This window comes from Ranitomeya imitator, chromosome 3, assembly GCF_032444005.1.
Source record: "Ranitomeya imitator isolate aRanImi1 chromosome 3, aRanImi1.pri, whole genome shotgun sequence".
NCBI lineage: Eukaryota > Metazoa > Chordata > Amphibia > Anura > Dendrobatidae > Ranitomeya > Ranitomeya imitator.
In genome coordinates, this window is record NC_091284.1 from 409,433,706 (window position 1) to 409,459,245 (window position 25,540).

The 25,540-nt window shown below is 45.3% G+C and overlaps 2 protein-coding genes across 3 annotated transcripts; both read left to right on the forward strand.

Moving 5' to 3' along the window:
* The first annotated feature begins 4,375 nt into the window (after positions 1 to 4,375).
* Positions 4,376 to 9,438, forward strand: LOC138670092 (uncharacterized). 2 transcript variants are annotated; one of them, XR_011319300.1, is made up of 2 exons: positions 4,376 to 9,137; positions 9,379 to 9,429. XR_011319300.1 is itself a non-coding variant. In XM_069757125.1 (2 exons), exon 2 carries the CDS (start codon positions 5,616 to 5,618, stop codon positions 8,106 to 8,108), a length of 2,493 nt encoding a protein of 830 aa, XP_069613226.1. In that variant the 5' UTR covers positions 4,376 to 4,652; positions 4,894 to 5,615; the 3' UTR covers positions 8,109 to 9,438. The 2 variants fall into 2 exon arrangements, 1 of the variants encoding a protein (XP_069613226.1); XM_069757125.1 differs by having other exon boundaries at positions 4,376 to 4,652; positions 4,894 to 9,438.
* A 3,443-nt stretch (positions 9,439 to 12,881) lies between these two features.
* LOC138670093 (uncharacterized) lies at positions 12,882 to 17,024 on the forward strand. Its single transcript, XM_069757126.1, has 2 exons — positions 12,882 to 16,732; positions 16,974 to 17,024. The coding sequence occupies exon 1, from the start codon at positions 13,211 to 13,213 to the stop codon at positions 15,701 to 15,703; it is 2,493 nt and encodes an 830-aa protein (XP_069613227.1). The 5' UTR covers positions 12,882 to 13,210; the 3' UTR covers positions 15,704 to 16,732; positions 16,974 to 17,024.
* Positions 17,025 to 25,540: the final 8,516 nt, after the last annotated feature.

Below are 25,540 nucleotides of genomic sequence, written 5' to 3' on the forward strand. Positions count from 1 at the left end.
TGGTTATATCACGTACTAGAAAACAGGAAAAAAAATCCAAGTGTGGTGAAATTGTAAAAAAAAAGTGCAATTCCACAGTTGTTTTTTTTTTCTTTTACCATGTTCACTACATGCTAAAACTGACCTGCCATTGTGAATCTCCAGGTCAATATGAGTTCATATCAAACAAAACAACCGTATGCACTACTGGTGAAATGGTGCTAAGGTTAGGTTCCCACACCTTCATACAATATAATGAAAAGAACCTAGCACTCAACTTGATACTTTAGTGCAAATTTTATTGTAGTAGTACCCAATAAACGTTTTGGTCCCTCATACGGACCTTCGTCAGTAACTACATGTGAGAAAACAAATAACCAAACATAAACAAAAGTAAAAAATAATAATCATACAAAACAAAGTATATACATGGAATATTTGAAAGAGAAACAGCATCGGTATAGGATTCAGGTCAAATATATAAGTGAAATATACGCTGAGGAGCAGTACACCGAGTATCGAGGCTTGATTAGTTCCACTTCACGAAATAGGAGAGGACAGCCAGAAAATGTGAAAGAGGAAGGTGAGGTACATACCGTACTAATAAGTGGTGAATGAGACCATAGGGTCACAGGGCACTAAAGGAGCAGCGTCTGGGGATATGAGAGAGTCCTGTTAAAGACTCCTATGAGCCAGTAGGATAGTGATGTGGGGGAATATTAGATAAGGCATACCTTATAAGTAAACCGGATAGGAGTAGTACTGTGGGAAACAATGGAGGCAAGTTACATACCGGTATACTGAAAGCAGGGCAAAGGCTGCGCTAGTGCTGTAGTTACCAAGAATAGCAGAGAAGAATGATGCCGCTGTCAGACGCGGTGTCCACCGCTGGTCTGATCGGGAATCAGAAGAGCCGCCGCTACAAGGGCGGAGGGCGGGACCGAGAACAGCCCAACAGCCAATCAGCGGCTGGGCGAAGAACCGGAAGTGACGTCGCGTGAGGTGTAACTAAGTGTGCGGCTATGAGAAGAGTTAATGTGGTGTAGCACCCGGAAGTGACGTCGCGTTGTCATGGAAATAGAGCAATACAATAGAGCTGCTAAAGGGGAGCACAGGGGATAGCGCCGGCGGAGTAGCCTTATCAGACAGTACACTAGTAGGGGGGATAAGAGTCCTAGAAGGGAGGGTTCCAGTTAGCTAAATAAAGAGTCAGGTTAAGACAAATGACGTAGAGATGAAGTGCCTAACGGAGATTCCGTGATTGGTGAACGATCTCCGTAGTGATGGTGCTCCTATGGCGTATCATTCTGCCATGTGACAAAGTAGGCAAGGTGCGGATAACAGACTTGATCCAGTGTGATATACGGGTGGTACAAAGAGACCTCAGTACAGACGGCTCTAGTGGTAAGAGAGAGAAAGGGTCAGTTATCGGTATAATGTACATACATAAAATAGATTGTCCAAGTAAGTAACAATTAAGTTATTGGAGTCCGTAATAACCTGTAGGAAAAATACACAATACCAAAGTAATAATAACATGACATGAAAAAGCCGTAGATTAGGTATGGACTGGCTACCCTGGTTGAGGTGGAAAACAAATGTGGATATAACTGTCTAATTGCATTCTCAGAGAAAGGAGGCCAAATCATAGTCTCTATTGAGTCCCAAGGGATGGAGGGTCTCCAACGTATGAATCCAAAAAGCCTCCCTCCGTTTGAGACGGGCTACCCGGTCGCCACCACGACGGATAGGGGGGATGTGTTCTATAACCTGGAACTGTAGTTGTGAGACATTATGGCCATGGTTGTTGAAGTGAAGGGGGATGGGTAACAACAAGTTCTTGCAGCGGACCGTTGACTTGTGTTTAGAAACACGATCACGTATAGGTTGCGTCGTTTCACCTACGTATAAAAGTCCACAGGAACATTTAATTAAGTATATGACCCATGATGAGGCGCAGGTAAAGTAATCTGGAATGCGGTATGATTTTCCTGAGCGAGGGTGGTGGAAGGAGGAGCCTTTAAGGACGTTATGGCATTGTGAGCAATTAAGGCACGGGAAAGTCCCTGTGCGTGGACTCTGTAAAAATCGTTGGCAGGGGGATGGAATACCTGGTCCCAAGTCTGCCCGCACCAAAGAGTCCTTCAGGTTGGGTGGGCGTTTGAAACAGGGGAGAAAGGGGTTTTGGAATTCGACTACGTTAGGGTATGCTTTAGACAAAAGGTGCCAGTTTTGACGTATGGACCTACGTAAAATGTAGGCAAACGGATGGTATGAATGAACGAACGGGATCCGATTGGAGGCTCTATTGGGTCGTGGGGGTGAAGGAGCGGCAGCTTTTTCCAGTACAGATGGCGGGTAACCCCGTTGGGCAAATTTGGTGGCCATTTCCTGAAGGCGGACTGGTCTAAGTTCCGTGTCAGATACAATCTTTGAGACCCGATGGAATTGAGACTTGGGTACCGAATTTTTAGTGGCAGGAGGGTGGAAGCTCGTGAAGTGTAACAAGATGTTACGGTCGGTACTTTTGGTGTAAAGGTCGGTAGTGATAGAGCCATCAGGTTATAGAATGACCATAGTGTCCAGAAAGTTGATCTGTGTGGTGTTATGCGACATGGTGAAAGAAATACCCGGCCAAGCTGTGTTTAGCCAATCAAAGAAGGACGCGAGGGCTTCCAACGAGCCCCCCCATATGCAGAAAACATCGTCGATGTAGCGTCTCCATACGATAACATTGTCGCGAAACAGAGGATGGGAGTATATCTGACTCTCCTCAAAATCGGCCATGTAGCAATTAGCATACGGGGGTGCTACGTTGGAGCCCATCGCGGTGCCACGGATTTGTAGATAGAAGTCATCCTGAAACAAAAAATAATTACGGGTAAGAATGATAGTCAACAGTTCAATACACAAGTTAATCTGATCAGGTAGAAGGCCGGAATGGGTCAGAAGTTTATGGACAGAATTATTACCTTCAATCGGATCCCGTTCGTTCATTCATATCATCCGTTTGCCTACATTTTACGTAGGTCCATACGTCAAAACTGGCACCTTTTGTCTAAAGCATACCCTAACGTAGTCGAATTCCAAAACCCCTTTCTCCCCTGTTTCAAACGCCCACCCAACCTGAAGGACTCTTTGTTGCGGGCAGACTTGGGATCAGGTATTCCATCCCCCCGCCAACGATTTTTACAGAGTCCACGCACAGGGACTTTCCCGTGCCTTAATTGCTCACAATGCCATAACGTCCTTAAAGGCTCCTCCTTCCACCACCCTCGCTCAGGAAAATCATACCGCATTCCAGATTACTTTACCTGCGCCTCATCATGGGTCATATACTTAATTAAATGTCCCTGTGGACTTTTATACGTAGGTGAAACCACGCAACCTATACGTGATCGTGTTTCTAAACACAAGTCAACGGTCCGCTGCAAGAACTTGTTGTTACCCATCCCCCTTCACTTCAACAACCATGGCCATAATGTCTCACAACTACAGTTCCAGGTTATAGAACACATCCCCCCTATCCGTCGTGGTGGCGACCGGGTAGCCCGTCTCAAACGGAGGGAGGCTTTTTGGATTCATACATTGGAGACCCTCCATCCCTTGGGACTCAATAGAGACTATGATTTGGCCTCCTTTCTCTGAGAATGCAATTAGACAGTTATATCCACATTTGTTTTCCACCTCAACCAGGGTAGCCAGTCCATACCTAATCTACGGCTTTTTCATGTCATGTTATTATTACTTTGGTATTGTGTATTTTTCCTACAGGTTATTACGGACTCCAATAACTTAATTGTTACTTACTTGGACAATGTATTTTATGTATGTACATTATACCGATAACTGACCCTTTCTCTCTCTTACCACTAGAGCCGTCTGTACTGAGGTCTCTTTGTACATCCCGTATATCACACTGGATCAAGTCTGTTATCCGCACCTTGCCTACTTTGTCACATGGCAGAATGATACGCCATAGGAGCACCATCACTACGGAGATCGTTCACCAATCACGGAATCTCCGTTAGGCACTTCATCTCTACGTCATTTGTCTTAACCTGACTCTTTATTTAGCTAACTGGAACCCTCTAGGACTCTTATCCCCCCTACTAGTGTACTGTCTGATAAGGCTACTCCGCCGGCGCTATCCCCTGTGCTCCCCTTTAGCCGCTCTATTGTATCGCTCTATTTCCATGACAACGCGACGTCACTTCCGGGTGCTACACCGCATTAACTCTTCTCATAGCCGCACACTTAGTTACACCTCACGCGATGTTACTTCCGGTTCTTCGCCCAGCCGCTGATTGGCTGTTGGGCTGTTCTCGGTCCCGCCCTCCGCCCTTGTAGTGGTGGCTCCTCTGATTCCCGATCAGACCAGCGGTGGACACCGCGTCTGACAGCGGCATCATTCTTCTCTGCTATTCTTGGTAACTACAGCACTAGCGCAGCCTTTGCCCTGCTTTCAGTATACCGGTATGTAACTTGCCTCCATTGTTTCCCACAGTACTACTCCTATCCGGTTTACTTATAAGGTATGCCTTATCTAATATTCCCCCACATCACTATCCTACTGGCTCATAGGAGTCTTTAACAGGACTCTCTCATATCCCCAGACGCTGCTCCTTTAGTGCCCTGTGACCCTATGGTCTCATTCACCACTTATTAGTACGGTATGTACCTCACCTTCCTCTTTCACATTTTCTGGCTGTCCTCTCCTATTTCGTGAAGTGGAACTAATCAAGCCTCGATACTCGGTGTACTTCTCCTCAGCGTATATTTCACTTATATATTTGACCTGAATCCTATACCGATGCTGTTTCTCTTTCAAATATTCCATGTATATACTTTGTTTTGTATGATTATTATTTTTTACTTTTGTTTATGTTTGGTTATTTGTTTTCTCACATGTAGTTACTGACGAAGGTCCGTATGAGGGACCGAAACGTTTATTGGGTACTACTACAATAAAATTTGCACTAAAGCATCAAGTTGAGTGCTAGGTTCTTTTCATTATATTGTATGAAGGTGTGGGAACCTAACCTTAGCACCATTTCACCAGTAGTGCATACGGTTGTTTTGTTTGATATTACTCCCTTACGTGGTGCACACTGACGGGTCATGTCCACATTCTCCTATAATGCTGAGGAGACCTCGAATATCCTGGCACGTTCCACTTTTAATAGTGATTTTCTGAAAATCCCTCCAAGGGAAACGAGGGGGAGAGACTTAGAACGGGAGCTCCGTCACTTTACCAATATTGAACTCCACTGCGCTACACTTTCCGAATACCTTCGAGCACAACGGATCCCTAGGGGTCTACGTGTTCCACTACGTCCCACACTGTTTCGGGACTCTCCTGAATATTGCACTAGATACGAACAAATTCTTAACAAGTGTTCTTTCGATATTATCACCCTGACTATTGAGCACCTGCAGAAGGCGATCTCCACAAGCTCCGAGGCCATCAAATCCATCGAGGCTCAACTATCTTCATCCGGGTCTCCCGAAGAACTCACTACCCTTAAAGATCACATATCCAAGAACATCGAGAAGCATCGACGGGAGACGGAGGAAAGAAAACGTATTAAATTCAACAGGGACACGGAGGACTACGAGCGCCAGCAGGTATACAGATGGCAGGACAACTTCTCCGGTCGTCGAAATACATCTCGCCAAGCTCCACGTACCTCTCTCGACTACTCGACATCAGGCTCAGAGCAGGATTTAGGTACCCCTGCTACACTCCCACCACGTTTTTTAGGCCAACGACAACGCTTCCCGCGAAGAAGACCACGAGGCGCGGCCACGGACACAGGAGGAAACTCGGTCCAAGGGAGGATCACGAGATCTCAGGTACCAATCCGTTGGTAATTAACATTTCTGACAGACTGCTTGGTGTAGCGGAATTCAAAGTACTACAGAAAGGGTTGTCATTCTGCCCGTCATATCAATGTCATACATTTGATCTTGAAATGGATCTTCAACGATTCTTCCGCACTCTCAGACTGAAGGCCTTTTTTTCCACATCCCCAGAACCGCCCTCCATACAGCCCTCAACGGTACCACTTGATTATCCTCTTTCCTCACGGAGTTTAGGCCTCTATACTAAAAGCCATTTTAGACCTCCACATGGCTCACATGCCATGGAATCCTTTATAGGTTTCATCAAAGAGTCGTTCAAATCACTATGTGAGGACATCAGAAGGGGTAGGTTATTTTTTCCCCCCAATCTCTCCTCCATAGAACGTCAGGCTTTACGGGGCCTACAAAATGATAGTAGCCTTATTTTCAAACCCGCTGATAAAGGGGGCGCCCTCGTCATAATGAATAGGTCAGATTACCTCAACGAAATTAAACGTCAATTAGACAACTCCACGGTCTATGTTAAATTACAACGAGATCCCATAGCCGCTATCCGGCAAATCATCTCTGATACACTCTTGAAATATACTGAACTGGGGGTCCTAGACCCCAAAACACGGGAATTTCTCACTAATTCACACCCAATCACTCCAGTATTCTATACTATTCCTAAAATCCATAAGAACTTGGAGAAACCCCCAGGGAGGCCCATAGTCGCCTCAACCGACTCCATCCTCTCCCCTCTGGCCATTTATTTAGAAAAGATCCTTACTCCACTGATTAGGTCATCCAAGTCCTTCATCCTGGACACAGGATCCTTCCTCAATATCCTTAAGGATATAGGACCCATTCCTCCACACTCCACACTGGTAACTATGGATGTAAAAGACTTGTATACGTCTATCCCTCACATTGAAGGTATTAATTCTGTCCATAAACTTCTGACCCATTCCGGCCTTCTACCTGATCAGATTAACTTGTGTATTGAACTGTTGACTATCATTCTTACCCGTAATTATTTTTTGTTTCAGGATGACTTCTATCTACAAATCCGTGGCACCGCGATGGGCTCCAACGTAGCACCCCCGTATGCTAATTGCTACATGGCCGATTTTGAGGAGAGTCAGATATACTCCCATCCTCTGTTTCGCGACAATGTTATCGTATGGAGACGCTACATCGACGATGTTTTCTGCATATGGGGGGGCTCGTTGGAAGCCCTCGCGTCCTTCTTTGATTGGCTAAACACAGCTTGGCCGGGTATTTCTTTCACCATGTCGCATAACACCACACAGATCAACTTTCTGGACACTATGGTCATTCTCCAACCTGATGGCTCTATCACTACCGACCTTTACACCAAAAGTACCGACCGTAACATCTTGTTACACTTCACGAGCTTCCACCCTCCTGCCACTAAAAATTCGGTACCCAAGTCTCAATTCCATCGGGTCTCAAAGATTGTATCTGACACGGAACTTAGACCAGTCCGCCTTCAGGAAATGGCCACCAAATTTGCCCAACGGGGTTACCCGCCATCTGTACTGGAAAAAGCTGCCGCTCCTTCACCCCCACGACCCAATAGAGCCTCCAATCGGATCCCGTTCGTTCATTCATACCATCCGTTTGCCTACATTTTACGTAGGTCCATACGTCAAAACTGGCACCTTTTGTCTAAAGCATACCCTAACGTAGTCGAATTCCAAAACCCCTTTCTCCCCTGTTTCAAACGCCCACCCAACCTGAAGGACTCTTTGGTGCGGGCAGACTTGGGACCAGGTATTCCATCCCCCTGCCAACGATTTTTACAGAGTCCACGCACAGGGACTTTCCCGTGCCTTAATTGCTCACAATGCCATAACGTCCTTAAAGGCTCCTCCTTCCACCACCCTCGCTCAGGAAAATCATACCGCATTCCAGGTTACTTTACCTGCGCCTCATCATGGGTCATATACTTAATTAAATGTTCCTGTGGACTTTTATACGTAGGTGAAACCACGCAACCTATACGTGATCGTGTTTCTAAACACAAGTCAACGGTCCGCTGCAAGAACTTGTTGTTACCCATCCCCCTTCACTTCAACAACCATGGCCATAATGTCTCACAACTACAGTTCCAGGTTATAGAACACATCCCCCCTATCCGTCGTGGTGGCGACCGGGTAGCCCGTCTCAAACGGAGGGAGGCTTTTTGGATTCATACGTTGGAGACCCTCCATCCTTTGGGACTCAATAGAGACTATGATTTGGCCTCCTTTCTCTGAGAATGCAATTAGACAGTTATATCCACATTTGTTTTCCACCTCAACCAGGGTAGCCAGTCCATACCTAATCTACGGCTTTTTCATGTCATGTTATTATTACTTTGGTATTGTGTATTTTTCCTACAGGTTATTACGGACTCCAATAACTTAATTGTTACTTACTTGGACAATGTATTTTATGTATGTACATTATACCGATAACTGACCCTTTCTCTCTCTTACCACTAGAGCCGTCTGTACTGAGGTCTCTTTGTACCACCCGTATATCACACTGGATCAAGTCTGTTATCCGCACCTTGCCTACTTTGTCACATGGCAGAATGATACGCCATAGGAGCACCATCACTACGGAGATCGTTCACCAATCACAGAATCTCCGTTAGGCACTTCATCTCTACGTCATTTGTCTTAACCTGACTCTTTATTTAGCTAACTGGAACCCTCCCTTCTAGGACTCTTATCCCCCTACTAGTGTACTGTCTGATAAGGCTACTCCGCCGGCGCTATCCCCTGTGCTCCCCTTTAGCCGCTCTATTGTATCGCTCTATTTCCATGACAACGCGACGTCACTTCCGGGTGCTACACCGCATTAACTCTTCTCATAGCCGCACACTTAGTTACACCTCACGCGACGTCACTTCCGGTTCTTCGCCCAGCCGCTGATTGGCTGTTGGGCTGTTCTCGTTCCCGCCCTCCGCCCTTGTAGCGGCGGCTCCTCTGATTCCCGATCAGACCAGCGGTGGACACCGTGTCTGACAGCGGCATCATTCTTCTCTGCTATTCTTGGTAACTACAGCACTAGCGCAGCCTTTGCCCTGCTTTCAGTATACCGGTATGTAACTTGCCTCCATTGTTTCCCACAGTACTACTCCTATCCGGTTTACTTATAAGGTATGCCTTATCTAATATTCCCCCACATCACTATCCTACTGGCTCATAGGAGTCTTTAACAGGACTCTCTCATATCCCCAGACGCTGCTCCTTTAGTGCCCTGTGACCCTATGGTCTCATTCACCACTTATTAGTACGGTATGTACCTCACCTTCCTCTTTCACATTTTCTGGCTGTCCTCTCCTATTTCGTGAAGTGGAACTAATCAAGCCTCGATACTCGGTGTACTTCTCCTCAGCGTATATTTCACTTATATATTTGACCTGAATCCTATACCGATGCTGTTTCTCTTTCAAATATTCCATGTATATACTTTGTTTTGTATGATTATTATTTTTTACTTTTGTTTATGTTTGGTTATTTGTTTTCTCACATGTAGTTACTGACGAAGGTCCGTATGAGGGACCGAAACGTTTATTGGGTACTACTACAATAAAATTTGCACTAAAGCATCAAGTTGAGTGCTAGGTTCTTTTCATTATATTGTATCAAGGTGTGGGAACCTAACCTTAGCACCATTTCACCAGTAGTGCATACGGTTGTTTTGTTTGATATTACTCCCTTACGTGGTGCACACTGACGGGTCATGTCCACATTCTCCTATAATGCTGAGGAGACCTCGAATATCCTGGCACGTTCCACTTTTAATAGTGATTTTCTGAAAATCCCTCCAAGGGAAACGAGGGGGAGAGACTTAGAACGGGAGCTCCGTCACTTTACCAATATTAACATAACATAGTAACATAGTTAGTAAGGCCGAAAAAAGACATTTGTCCATCCAGTTCAGCCTATATTCCATCATAATAAATACCCAGATCTACGTCCTTCTACAGAACCTAATAATTGTATGATACAATATTGTTCTGCTCCAGGAAGACATCCAGGCCTCTCTTGAACCCCTCGACTGAGTTCGCCATCACCACCTCCTCAGGCAAGCAATTCCAGATTCTCACTGCCCTAACAGTAAAGAATCCTCTTCTATGTTGGTGGAAAAACCTTCTCTCCTCCAAACGCAAAGAATGCCCCCTTGTGCCCGTCACCTTCCTTGGTATAAACAGATCCTCAGCGAGATATTTGTATTGTCCCCTTATATACTTATACATGGTTATTAGATCGCCCCTCAGTCGTCTTTTTTCTAGACTAAATAATCCTAATTTCGCTAATCTATCTGGGTATTGTAGTTCTCCCATCCCCTTTATTAATTTTGTTGCCCTCCTTTGTACTCTCTCTAGTTCCATTATATCCTTCCTGAGCACCGGTGCCCAAAACTGGACACAGTACTCCATGTGCGGTCTAACTAGGGATTTGTACAGAGGCAGTATAATGCTCTCATCATGTGTATCCAGACCTCTTTTAATGCACCCCATGATCCTGTTTGCCTTGGCAGCTGCTGCCTGGCACTGGCTGCTCCAGGTAAGTTTATCATTAACTAGGATCCCCAAGTCCTTCTCCCTGTCAGATTTACCCAGTGGTTTCCCGTTCAGTGTGTAATGGTGATATTGATTCCCTCTTCCCATGTGTATAACCTTACATTTATCATTGTTAAACCTCATCTGCCACCTTTCAGCCCAAGTTTCCAACTTATCCAGATCCATCTGTAGCAGAATACTATCTTCTCTTGTATTAACTGCTTTACATAGTTTTGTATCATCTGCAAATATCGATATTTTACTGTGTAAACCTTCTACCAGATCATTAATGAATATGTTGAAGAGAACAGGTCCCAATACTGACCCCTGCGGTACCCCACTGGTCACAGCGACCCAGTTAGAGACTATACCATTTATAACCACCCTCTGCTTTCTATCACTAAGCCAGTTACTAACCCATTTACACACATTTTCCCCCAGACCAAGCATTCTCATTTTGTGTACCAACCTCTTGTGCGGCACGGTATCAAACGCTTTGGAAAAATCGAGATATACCACGTCCAATGACTCACCGTGGTCCAGTCTATAGCTTACCTCTTCATAAAAACTGATTAGATTGGTTTGACAGGAGCGATTTCTCATAAACCCATGCTGATATGGAGTTAAACAGTTATTCTCATTGAGATAATCCAGAATAACATCCCTCAGAAACCCTTCAAATATTTTACCAACAATAGAGGTTAGACTTACTGGCCTATAATTTCCAGGTTCACTTTTAGAGCCCTTTTTGAATATTGGCACCACATTTGCTATGCGCCAGTCCTGCGGAACAGACCCTGTCGCTATAGAGTCACTAAAAATAAGAAATAATGGTTTATCTATTACATTACTTAGTTCTCTTAGTACTCGTGGGTGTATGCCATCCGGACCCGGAGATTTATCTATTTTAATCTTATTTAGCCGGTTTCGCACCTCTTCTTGGGTTAGATTGGTGACCCTTAATATAGGGTTTTCATTGTTTCTTGGGATTTCACCTAGCATTTCATTTTCCACCGTGAATACCGTGGAGAAGAAGGTGTTTAATATGTTAGCTTTTTCCTCGTCATCTACAACCATTCTTTCCTCACTATTTTTTAAGGGGCCTACATTTTCAGTTTTTATTCTTTTACTATTGATATAGTTGAAGAACAGTTTGGGATTAGTTTTACTCTCCTTAGCAATGTGCTTCTCTGTTTCCTTTTTGGCAGCTTTAATTAGTTTTTTAGATAAAGTATTTTTCTCCCTATAGTTTTTTAGAGCTTCAATGGTGCCATCCTGCTTTAGTAGTGCAAATGCTTTCTTTTTACTGTTAATTGCCTGTCTTACTTCTTTGTTTAGCCACATTGGGTTTTTCCTATTTCTAGTCCTTTTATTCCCACAAGGTATAAACCGCTTACACTGCCTATTTAGGATGTTCTTAAACATTTCCCATTTATTATCTGTATTCTCATTTCTGAGGATATTGTCCCAGTCTACCAGATTAAGGGCATCTCTAAGCTGTTCAAACTTTGCCTTCCTAAAGTTCAATGTTTTTGTGACTCCCTGACAAGTCCCCCTAGTGAAAGACAGGTGAAACTGCACAATATTGTGGTCGCTATTTCCTAAATGCCCAACCACCTGCAGATTTGTTATTCTGTCAGGTCTATTAGATAGTATTAGGTCTAAAAGTGCTGCTCCTCTGGTTGGATTCTGCACCAATTGTGAAAGATAATTTTTTTTGGTTATTAGCAGAAACCTGTTGCCTTTATGGGTTTCACAGGTTTCTGTTTCCCAGTTAATATCCGGGTAGTTAAAGTCCCCCATAACCAGGACCTCATTATGGGTTGCAGCTTCATCTATCTGCTTTAGAAGTAGACTTTCCATGCTTTCTGTTATATTTGGGGGTTTGTAACAGACCCCAATGAGAATTTTGTTACCATTTTTCCCTCCATGAATTTCAACCCATATGGACTCGACATCCTCATTCCCTTCGCTAATATCCTCCCTTAAAGTGGACTTTAGACAAGACTTTACATAGAGACAAACCCCTCCTCCTCTCCGATTTTTACGATCCTTTCTAAACAGACTGTAATCCTGTAAGTTAACTGCCCAGTCATAGCTTTCATCTAACCATGTCTCGGTTATTCCCACTATGTCAAAGTTACCTGTAGATATTTCTGCTTCTAGTTCTTCCATCTTGTTTGTCAGGCTTCTGGCGTTTGCGAGCATGCAGTTTAGAGGATTTTGTTTTGTTCCAATCTCCTCACTGTGGATTGTTTTAGAAATGTTCTTACCTCCCTTCTGAGTATGTTTTCCTGGGTCGTCTTTGTTCGAGTCTAATGTTTTTCTTCCCGTCCCCTCTTCTTCTAGTTTAACGCCCTCCTGATGAGTGTAGCGAGTCTTCTGGCGAATGTGTGTTTCCCAGGTTTGTTGAGGTGTAGTCCGTCTTGAACTCCACTGCGCTACACTTTCCGAATACCTTCGAGCACAACGGATCCCTAGGGGTCTACGTGTTCCACTACGTCCCACACTGTTTCGGGACTCTCCTGAATATTGCACTAGATACGAACAAATTCTTAACAAGTGTTCTTTCGATATTATCACCCTGACTATTGAGCACCTGCAGAAGGCGATCTCCACAAGCTCCGAGGCCATCAAATCCATCGAGGCTCAACTATCTTCATCCGGGTCTCCCGAAGAACTCACTACCCTTAAAGATCACATATCCAAGAACATCGAGAAGCATCGACGGGAGACGGAGGAAAGAAAACGTATTAAATTCAACAGGGACACGGAGGACTACGAGCGCCAGCAGGTATACAGATGGCAGGACAACTTCTCCGGTCGTCGAAATACATCTCGCCAAGCTCCACGTACCTCTCTCGACTACTCGACATCAGGCTCAGAGCAGGATTTAGGTACCCCTGCTACACTCCCACCACGTTTTTTAGGCCAACGACAACGCTTCCCGCGAAGAAGACCACGAGGCGCGGCCACGGACACAGGAGGAGACTCGGTCCAAGGGAGGATCACGAGATCTCAGGTACCAATCCGTTGGTAATTAACATTTCTGACAGACTGCTTGGTGTAGCGGAATACAAAGTACTACAGAAAGGGTTGTCATTCTGCCCGTCATATCAATGTCATACATTTGATCTTGAAATGGATCTTCAACGATTCTTCCGCACTCTCAGACTGAAGGCCTTTTTTTCCACATCCCCAGAACCGCCCTCCATACAGCCCTCAACGGTACCACTTGACTATCCTCTTTCCTCACGGAGTTTAGGCCTCTATACTAAAAGCCATTTTAGACCTCCACATGGCTCACATGCCATGGAATCCTTTATAGGTTTCATCAAAGAGTCGTTCAAATCACTATGTGAGGACATCAGAAGGGGTAGGTTATTTTTTCCCCCCAATCTCTCCTCCATAGAACGTCAGGCTTTATGGGGCCTACAAAATGATAGTAGCCTTATTTTCAAACCCGCTGATAAAGGGGGCGCCCTCGTCATAATGAATAGGTCAGATTACCTCAACGAAATTAAACGTCAATTAGACAACTCCACGGTCTATGTTAAATTACAACGAGATCCCATAGCCGCTATCCGGCAAATCATCTCTGATACACTCTTGAAATATACTGAACTGGGGGTCCTAGACCCCAAAACACGGGAATTTCTCACTAATTCACACCCAATCACTCCAGTATTCTATACTATTCCTAAAATCCATAAGAACTTGGAGAAACCCCCAGGGAGGCCCATAGTCGCCTCAACCGACTCCATCCTCTCCCCTCTGGCCATTTATTTAGAAAAGATCCTTACTCCACTGATTAGGTCATCCAAGTCCTTCATCCTGGACACAGGATCCTTCCTCAATATCCTTAAGGATATAGGACCCATTCCTCCACACTCCACACTGGTAACTATGGATGTAAAAGACTTGTATACGTCTATCCCTCACATTGAAGGTATTAATTCTGTCCATAAACTTCTGATCCATTCCGGCCTTCTACCTGATCAGATTAACTTGTGTATTGAACTGTTGACTATCATTCTTACCCGTAATTATTTTTTGTTTCAGGATGACTTCTATCTACAAATCCGTGGCACCGCGATGGGCTCCAACGTAGCACCCCCGTATGCTAATTGCTACATGGCCGATTTTGAGGAGAGTCAGATATACTCCCATCCTCTGTTTCGCGACAATGTTATCGTATGGAGACGCTACATCGACGATGTTTTCTGCATATGGGGGGGCTCGTTGGAAGCCCTCGCGTCCTTCTTTGATTGGCTAAACACAGCTTGGCCGGGTATTTCTTTCACCATGTCGCATAACACCACACAGATCAACTTTCTGGACACTATGGTCATTCTCCAACCTGATGGCTCTATCACTACCGACCTTTACACCAAAAGTACTGACCGTAACAGCTTGTTACACTTCACGAGCTTCCACCCTCCTGCCACTAAAAATTCGGTACCCAAGTCTCAATTCCATCGGGTCTCAAAGATTGTATCTGACACGGAACTTAGACCAGTCCGCCTTCAGGAAATGGCCACCAAATTTGCCCAACGGGGTTACCCGCCATCTGTACTGGAAAAAGCTGCCGCTCCTTCACCCCCACGACCCAATAGAGCCTCCAATCGGATCCCGTTCGTTCATTCATACCATCCGTTTGCCTACATTTTACGTAGGTCCATACGTCAAAACTGGCACCTTTTGTCTAAAGCATACCCTAACGTAGTCGAATTCCAAAACCCCTTTCTCCCCTGTTTCAAACGCCCACCCAACCTGAAGGACTCTTTGGTGCGGGCAGACTTGGGACCAGGTATTCCATCCCCCTGCCAACGATTTTTACAGAGTCCACGCACAGGGACTTTCCCGTGCCTTAATTGCTCACAATGCCATAACGTCCTTAAAGGCTCCTCCTTCCACCACCCTCGCTCAGGAAAATCATACCGCATTCCAGGTTACTTTACCTGCGCCTCATCATGGGTCATATACTTAATTAAATGTTCCTGTGGACTTTTATACGTAGGTGAAACCACGCAACCTATACGTGATCGTGTTTCTAAACACAAGTCAACGGTCCGCTGCAAGAACTTGTTGTTACCCATCCCCCTTCACTTCAACAACCATGGCCATAATGTCTCACAACTACAGTTCCAGGTTATAGAACACATCCCCCCTATCCGTCGTGGTGGCGACCGGGTAGCCCGTCTCAAACGGAGGGAGGCTTTTTGGATTCATACGTTGGAGACCCTCCATCCTTTGGGACTCAATAGAGACTATGATTTGGCCTCCTTTCTCTGAGAATGCAATTAGACAGTTATATCCACATTTGTTTTCCACCTCAACCAGGGTAGCCAGTCCATACCTAATCTACGGCTTTTTCATGTCATGTTATTATTACTTTGGTATTGTGTATTTTTCCTACAGGTTATTACGGACTCCAATAACTTAATTGTTACTTACTTGGACAATGTATTTTATGTATGTACATTATACCGATAACTGACCCTTTCTCTCTCTTACCACTAGAGCCGTCTGTACTGAGGTCTCTTTGTACCACCCGTATATCACACTGGATCAAGTCTGTTATCCGCACCTTGCCTACTTTGTCACATGGCAGAATGATACGCCATAGGAGCACCATCACTACGGAGATCGTTCACCAATCACAGAATCTCCGTTAGGCACTTCATCTCTACGTCATTTGTCTTAACCTGACTCTTTATTTAGCTAACTGGAACCCTCCCTTCTAGGACTCTTATCCCCCTACTAGTGTACTGTCTGATAAGGCTACTCCGCCGGCGCTATCCCCTGTGCTCCCCTTTAGCCGCTCTATTGTATCGCTCTATTTCCATGACAACGCGACGTCACTTCCGGGTGCTACACCGCATTAACTCTTCTCATAGCCGCACACTTAGTTACACCTCACGCGACGTCACTTCCGGTTCTTCGCCCAGCCGCTGATTGGCTGTTGGGCTGTTCTCGGTCCCGCCCTCCGCCCTTGTAGCGGCGGCTCCTCTGATTCCCGATCAGACCAGCGGTGGACACCGCGTCTGACAGCGGCATCATTCTTCTCTGCTATTCTTGGTAACTACAGCACTAGCGCAGCCTTTGCCCTGCTTTCAGTATACCGGTATGTAACTTGCCTCCGTTGTTTCCCACAGTACTACTCCTATCCGGTTTACTTATAAGGTATGCCTTATCTAATATTCCCCCACATCACTATCCTACTGGCTCATAGGAGTCTTTAACAGGACTCTCTCATATCCCCAGACGCTGCTCCTTTAGTGCCCTGTGACCCTATGGTCTCATTCACCACTTATTAGTACGGTATGTACCTCACCTTCCTCTTTCACATTTTCTGGCTGTCCTCTCCTATTTCGTGAAGTGGAACTAATCAAGCCTCGATACTCGGTGTACTTCTCCTCAGCGTATATTTCACTTATATATTTGACCTGAATCCTATACCGATGCTGTTTCTCTTTCAAATATTCCATGTATATACTTTGTTTTGTATGATTATTATTTTTTACTTTTGTTTATGTTTGGTTATTTGTTTTCTCACATGTAGTTACTGACGAAGGTCCGTATGAGGGACCGAAACGTTTATTGGGTACTACTACAATAAAATTTGCACTAAAGCATCAAGTTGAGTGCTAGGTTCTTTTCATTATATAATATGAGTTCATAGACACCAAATATGTCCAGGTTCTTTTTTATCTAAGTGGTGAAAAAGAATTCCAACCTTTGTTTAAAAAAAAATTGCGCCATTTTCCGATACTCGTAGTGTTTCCATTTTTCGTGATCTGGGGTTGGGTGAGGGCTTATTTTTTGTGTGCCGAGCTTACATTTTTAATGATACTATTTTGATGCAGATACGATCTTTTGATCACCCGTCATTGCATTTTAATGCAATGTTGCAGCAATCAAAAAAAGTAATTTTGGGCGTTTTGACTTTTTTCTCATTATGCAGTTTAGCGATCGGGTTAATTCTTTTTTATATTGATAGATCGGGTGACTCTGAAGGCGGCAATATCAAATATGTGAATATTTGATTTAATCTTATTGTTTTGTTTTGAATGGGGCGAAAGGGGGGCAATTTCAACTTTTATATTTTTTTATTTTTGAAATATTTTTAAACTTTTTTTTTACTATTTTCTTCAATAGTCTCCATTGGAGACTAGAAGCTGCACTACTTCGATCGCCTCTGGTACACACAGGCGATGATTAGATCGCCTGTCTGTAGCTGAAATACTCACTTGCTATGAGCGGCGACCACCAGGTGGAGGCGCTCATAGCAATCTGGCTATGACAACCACAGAGATCTGCTGGAGACTTCTGGTTGTCATGCCAACCCATCGGTGACCCGCGATTATGTTATGGGTCACCGATGGGCAGGATAAAGAACGTGCTTCAGGTAAGCGCAAGTTAAATGCCACTGTCAGAAATTGACAGCAGCATTTAACTAGTTTAACAGCCGCGGGTGGATCGCAATTCCACCTACAACTGTTGTGGGCACATGTCGGCTGTATAGATCAGGGAGTCTGATGTGGCATATTATTACACCCAACGTTGGAAAGGGCTTAAAATGTGATCTTTGAATCAAGTTTGAGAATTTTTTTTAAAGCACGTCTTTGATTCCATCTATAAATCTCCATTTATCATTCTATTTTTTTTAACACAGAAGTGGATTGTGGATTGATATTTTGTAAATTTTTATCCCCTTCTGTATTTATTGGCCTATACTATTTTGTATAGCCAAACAAATGTCTTAGTTCAAACTTAAAGGATCAGAAGTTGTTCTTTGAAGTATCACCCTTCTTCTTGAGTAAGTTCTCATAGCAGATCGCTGCTATGTAGCAGAGGCGATCGAGTTGTGCCTGCTTCTAGCCTCCCATGGAGGCTATTGAAGCATGGCAAAAGTAAAAAAAAAAAGTAAAAAAAAAATGTGAAAAAAATTAAAAAAATATAAAAGTTTAAATCACCCCCCTTTCGCCCCAATCAAAATAAATCAATAAAAAAATCAAATCTACACATATTTGGTATCGCCGCGCTCAGAATCGCCCAATCTATCAATTAAAAAAAAGCATTAACCTGATGGCTAAACGGCGTAGCGAGAAAAAAATTCAAAACGCCAGAATTACGTTTTTTAGGTCGCTGCGACATTGCATTAAAATGCAATAACGGGCGATCAAAAGAACATATCTGCACCAAAATGCTATCATTAAAAACATCATCTCGGCACGCAAAAAATAAGCCCTCAACCGACCCCAGATCACGAAAAGTGGAGACGCTACGAGTATCGGAAAATGGCGCAATTTTTTTTTTTTTTTTAGCAAAGTTTGGAATTTTTTTTCACCACTTAGATAAAAAATAACCTAGTCATGTTAGGTGTCTATGAACTCGTACTGACCTGGAGAATTATAATGGCAGGTCAGTTTTAGCATTTAGTGAACCTAGCAAAAAAGCCAAACAAAAAACAAGTGTGGGATTGCACTTTTTTTGCAATTTCACCTCACTTGGAATTTTTTTCCCGTTTTCTAGTACACGACATGCTAAAACCAATGATGTCATTCAAAAGTACAACTCGTCCCGCAAAAAATAAGCCCTCACATGGCCAAATTGACGGAAAAATAAAAAAGTTATGGCTCTGGGAAGGAGGGGAGTGAAAAACAAACACGGAAAAACGAAAAATCCCAAGGTCATGAGGGGGTTAATGAGAGCTGAAGAGAGTAACTGGCAAAAAGCTTCTGTTTTACGTCTGTAAAGGAATTGATGGAACTACTGTGCTGTGGACCGAGGAGAGCCTGGAGGGGCGTGACTAGGCGAACACCTGACTTTCCGCTAAAGCCCCTGATGGTGGATTTAGACTTGGCTCCAGGTGGACACCAGGTGCTACTCAAGGAAAGACCTCGGACACATGGCAGATAACCCCCAAAGGGGCAGGTATTTGGAGCAGCCAGGAATGGGTAGACTTGGCTGGTATACAGACAGGGCTGGATTAAGGGTAGCCAGGGCCCCCGGGCTGTTCAGACACTGTGGGCCCCCCCGGTCATGTGACGGGGGTCATGATATACCCGAACCAGATTATTCCAGTAAAATGGCCGGGCCCTACTCTACTGTAACCTATTAAATATTTGTTAAAATCTGCAATACAATTTAGGTATATTTTGACCAATAATATCACATACCAGGAACAAATACCACCGCACGATGACCAGACCACAAATTACCACCACTTGCTGACCAAATAACACATACAAGGGACAAATACCGCAACACCATTTCCAGACCACATATTACCACCACATAGTGACTGAATACTACAATACTGATCAGTAGTGTTGAGCGATACCTTCCGATATTTGAAAGTATCGGTATCAGATGGTATCGGCCGATACCGGCAAAATATCGGATCTCGCTGATACCGATACCCGATACCAATACTAGTCAATGGGACACAAATATCGGAATGTATCCTCAATGGTTCCCAGGGTCTGAAGGAGAGGAAACTCTCCTTCAGGCCCTGGGATCCATATTAATATAAGAAATAAAGAATAAAAAAAAAAAAATATGGCTATACTCACCCCTCCGAAGGACCCTGGCTGTCACCGCTGCAAGCGTCCGCCTTCGTTCCTGAGAATTGCAGAGAGTGAAGGACCTTCGATGACGTCATGGTCAGGTGACCGCTCTTCGGAGGGGTGAGTATAGCCATATTTTTTATTTTTATTCTTTATTTTTTACATTAATATAGATCCCAGGGCCTGAAGGAGAGTTTCCTCTCCTCCAGACCCTTGGAACCATACGCACCGCACACTCCGATACCGATATCCGATACCACAAAAATATCGGAACTCGGTATCGGAATTCCGATACAGCAAATATCGGCCGATACCCAATACGTGCAGTATCGGAATGCTCAACACTACTGATCAGGAATAAAAAAACAAAACACAATACTATCGCCATAAGTGCCAGTATTCACAGGGGATCTGTACCTAGTATGCAGTGTCTGTGTAGAGGTAATACAGAGATCACTGGTGACATTGTACACAGGACCTCTGTATATAGTATACAGTGTATAGTGTCAGTGTATAGGTAACACTGACTCACCAGTGACGTCTCTAGGTGAAGTCCTTCATCTTTCATCCAGCATAGACCGCCATCATTTCTTCCAGCCAGGACTCGTTTCTGCAGGAAATAACACAGTTATCTCGAGCTCCGCTTGCAGAACACATAACTTAATTTTTCACAACTTCTACATTACACCACATGAAGAAAAAAAGGCGATATAGTATCACTCTGCACAGTAACAGGACCGCCACCCCATTTAAAACAGTATACTCAAAAAATAAAATAAATACATCACTGCAGTAATAATATCCCTTAATTAGCCCCTATGGTAATAATGTCCCCTATCCTGGCCCCGTTTATCTCATTCCTGGCTCCAGCCATATGTTCTTGCATCCTGCCCTCATGAGTGTCCAGCAATCTGCCCCAGTATGTCCAGCATTGCCCCCAATGTGTCCAGCAATCTGCCCCAGTATGTCCAATTGTCCAGCATTGCCCGCAGTGTGTCCAGCAATCTGCCCCAGTGTCCAGCATTGCCCCAGTGTGTCCAGCAATCTGCCCCAGTATGTCCAGCATTGTCATCAGTGTGTCCAGCAATCTGCCCCAGTGTCTCCAGCATTGCCCCGGTGTCTCCAGCATTGCCCCGGTGTCTCCAGCATTGCCCCAGTGTCTCCAGCATTGCCCCAATGTCTCAAGCAATCATCTGCCCCCAGTGTGTCCAGCAATCTGCCCCAGTATGTCCAGCATTGCTGTCAGTGTGTCCATCAATCTGCCCCAGTGTCTCCAGCATTGCCCCAGTGTCTCCAGCATTGCCCCAGTGTCTCAAGCAATCATCTGCCCCCAGTGTGTCCAGCAATCTGCCCCAGTATGTCCAGCATTGCCGTCAGTGTGTCCAGCATTCTGCCCCAATATCTCCAGCATTGCCCCAGTGTCTCCAGCAATCATCTGCCCCAGTGTGTCCTCCAGCATTGCCCCAGTGTGTCCAGCAATCTGCCCCAGTGTCTCCAGCATTGCCCCCAGTGTGTCCAGCAATCATCTGCCCCAGTGTGTCCTCCAGCATTGCCCCCAGTGTCTCGAGCATTACCCCAGTGTCTCCAGCATTGCCCCAGTGTCTCCAGCATTGCCCCAGTGTCTCCAGCAATCATCTGTGCCAGTGTGTCCAGCAATCTGCCCCAGTGTGTCCTCCAGCATTGCCCCAGTGTGTCCAGCAATCTGCCCCAGTGTGTCCTCCAGCATTGCCCCAGTGTGTCCAGCAATCTGCCCCATTGTCTCCAGCATTGCCCCAGTGTCTCCAGCATTGCCCCAGTGTCTCAAGCAATCATCTGCCCCCAGTGTGTCCAGCAATCTGCCCCAGTATGTCCAGCATTGCTGTCAGTGTGTCCAGCAATCTGCTCCAGTGTCTCCAGCATTGCCCCAGTGTCTCAAGCAATCATCTGCCCCATTGTGTCCAGCAATCTGCCCCACTATGTCCAGCATTGCCGTCAGTGTGTCCAGCAATCTGCCCCAGTGTCTCCAGCAGTGCCCCAGTGTCTCCAGCAATCATCTGCCCCAGTGTGTCCTCCAGCATTGCACCAGTGTGTCCAGCAATCTGCCCCAGTGTCTCCAGCATAGCCCCAGTGTCTTCAGCATTGTCCCCAGTGCGTCTAGCAATCATCTGCCCCAGTGTGTCATCCAGTATTGCCCCCGGTGTCTCCAGCATTGCCCCAGTGTCTCCAGCAATCATCTGCCCCAGTGTCCCCAGCAATCATCTAGTGCTGAACCTAGAGTCATGCATGTTTTGGCGCTACAGTGTGCTGCCTTGTTTGTTTGACTGTGTACGAGTTGGTGACTCTAGGTTCAGCACCTGTTCACACTTGATCTATGTTTGGATATGACTGTCAGTTTTTTGAAATTTGTATTTACTAGCCTTCTGACTGAGCACTCTGCCTCTTAGCCAGGTGTTTTAATCGCAACAGGTCCATTACCCCTCAGTGTGCTGCCTTATTTATTTGACTGTGTACGAGTTGGTGACTCTAGGTTCAGCACCTGTTCACACTTGATCTATGTTTGGATGTGACGGTCAGTTTTTTGAAATTTGTATTTACTAGCCTTCTGACCGAGCACTCCGCCTCTTAGCCACAGACAGGTGTTTTAATCGCAGCAGGTCCATTACCCCTCCACAGAGAGAGAGAAATTTAGTCTAAGAAGAGGTTTCACAGGTACCCATTCAGATGAAGTTGTTTGTTCTCAGCAGGGAACGCGTAGGACCTGGTATGAGAGATGCCGTAAAGTGGCTACCAGGTACACGTAAATTGGCCAATTTATGCGCTAAACGCTCTCATTTTTTCATATTTCTAGTGCAGTAATGCAGTCTAACTTTCATATTTTATGTTTGCATGTTTTGGCGCTACAGTGTGCTGCCTTGTTTGATTGATTAAATAATAAGTGTCTCCCAGCCATTGTCTGGGGACACTTTAGGACGGTGCGTGCTGTCCCTTTAAGAAGGGAGCTTGCGCGTGCCCTATGCACAGTGCTTGGGGATCTGCGAGTCATGTACAGACCCCCGGGCAACAGCAGAGGAGGAAGTGCAGGATGGGGGTTGCGGCGCTGACTGAATCGGCGTCCCTGTCGGAGGAGGAGAGAAGTGTGCAGGGACACCAGCACTACAAGGTCTAGTTCTACAATCATTGCCAAAAGTTATTGCGCTGATTCAAATTTTGGTTTTCACAAAGCTTGCTGTTTCAGTTTTCAAAGTGACAATTTAAATCAACTCTAGATTGTTATGAATAGCGATCAGAAGAATTGGAGATGTAATTCAACCATTTATCAGATCATCAAGATCTTCAAAGAGAGAAGTTCAGTTGCTATGTAGAAGGCTTCATGGTGTAAAATAAGGTTCAGCAAGAACTGGGACAGTCTCCTAAATAGGATTCTGCTTTTGGATCAGTTGAATGCCAGTGCAAAGCTTGCAGATGTCAGTAAGGCTGGTATGCTGTCAAGAAGTACAGTAAAAAAGTCTATTCTGTCCAGAAAAAAACATAAAAAACAGGCTGCCATTTTGCAGCAATTATAGGGATAGGACTGCAGAAGACTGGGTTAAATTTATTTTCTCCAACGAAACCCCTTCAATCTGCTTGGTACATCTGGAAGAATGATTGTGTAGAGAGGTAGAAGAAGATTTGTGAAGAAAAGTTTAATGTGAACAGTATTTTATATAAATGTTTTAGGGTATATATTTTTGATAGAGAATTTTGCATTTTATCCTTATGACCGGTTTGTGTCTCGGTTCTCCTGGAGGCTTTGCCTCAAGGCCGTTCCCGGGAATTAGGGAGGTCTGTCCACTAGGAAAACCATTACAAAACATAGGGATGTAGTTTGCATCACTTGGGGTAGTATACAGCAAGGGATTAGCCCATATACTGGGAGGGGTTAGATCAGATAAGAAGGGGAAGCACTTCTTGCTTTAGGCAATCAAGTTGAGAGTCATGGGGAGTTTCAGGTGCTAGCGGAGGAGAGTTCAGTCAGAGGAAGTGCTCAACAGTGTCAGTGTTTGACAGATTCCAAAAAAATGATACAGCAGCGGTGAATGGGTTCTGTCAGTGCCAAGCCTCCAAATAGTATGAAGACACATCTTAAATCTTGTGCAGGTCCCAGGGGAGTTTCAGGCCTAGGGGCCAGAAGAGGCATTGGGTGCCATGTCTCTGTCCTCCTGTGAGGAAGATGCCAGTTGGGTCCCAACAAGAGGGAAAACCGATATGCCAGATGGAAGGTCTCTGTTATCAACAGGAGCTGTTAAGGTGGGGTTGGGTTGGGCAGAATGGAGTCAAGGACTGATAGTACACTGGACAAAGGGAACATCATCCGGAAGGGGATTCTGTCTCACACTGTTTGCCCTAACCGCACATATCCAAATTGCACAGTAAGGCCGGCGTCACACTGGCGAGTTCGCGCAGAAAATACATTCGTAAAATACGCATAACACACGGCCCAATGATTCTCTATGCCCCTGCTCCTATCAGCCGTATTTAACGGATCCGTATTATACGGTCTTCTACGGCCGTAGAAAATCACAGCATGCTGCGTTTGTCACCGTATTGCGCAAAAAATACGCCAATGAAAGTCTATGGGGGCGAGAAAAATACGGATTACACACGGACCAGCAGTGTGACTTACGAGAAATACGCAGCAGTGTTAGAGAGAAAAGCCGGCAATTCAGTGCGGTGTACAGTAAAATCACACTGACAGCTTACAATAGAATAGGTAGAATAAATGTGTACACATAGAATAGGTATATATATATATATATATATATATATACTAGCTATTGAACCCGTTCTACGCCCGGGTGGCGAGCATTTATATTGGTATATGGTCTCCATCCTGGTATGTGCTGCTCCATCCTGCTTCCCCATCCTGTCATGTGCTGCACCCATCCTGCGTCCCCATCCTGTCATGTGCTGCAACCATCCTGCGTCCCCATCCTGTCATGTGCTGCTCCCATTCTGCGCCCCCATCCTGTCATGTGCTGCAACCATCCTGCGCCCCATTCTGTCATGTGCTGCTCCATACTGCGTCCCCATCCTGTCATGTGCTGCACCCATCCTGCGTCCCCATCATGTCATGTGCTACTCCATCCTGCGTCCCCATCCTGTCATGTGCTGCACCCATCCTGCGTCCCCATCCTGTCATGTGCTGCACCCATTCTGCACCCCCATCCTGTCATGTGCTGCACCCATCCTGAGTCCCCATCCTGTCATGTGCTGCACCCATCCTGTGTCCCCATCCTGTCATGTGCTGCACCCATCCTGCGCCCCCATCCTGTCATATGCTGCACCCATCCTGCGTCCCCATCCTGGTATATGCTGCACCCATCCTGCGTCCCCATCCTGCATCCCCATCCTGTCATGTGCTGCACCCATCCTGCGTCCCCATCCTGTCATATGCTGCACCCATCCTGCGTCCCCATCCTGTCATGTGCTGCACCCATCCTGCGTCCCCATCCTGTCATGTGCTGCACCCATCCTGCGTCCCCATCCTGTCATGTGCTGCACCCGTCCTGCGTCCCCATCCTGTCATGTGCTGCACCCA

Excerpts from the sequence above, each read along its gene's own strand:
- LOC138670093 (XM_069757126.1), top strand. The coding sequence starts at position 13,211 with ATGGCAGGACAACTTCTCCGGTCGTCGAAATACATCTCGCCAAGCTCC.
- LOC138670092 (XM_069757125.1), top strand. The coding sequence starts at position 5,616 with ATGGCAGGACAACTTCTCCGGTCGTCGAAATACATCTCGCCAAGCTCC.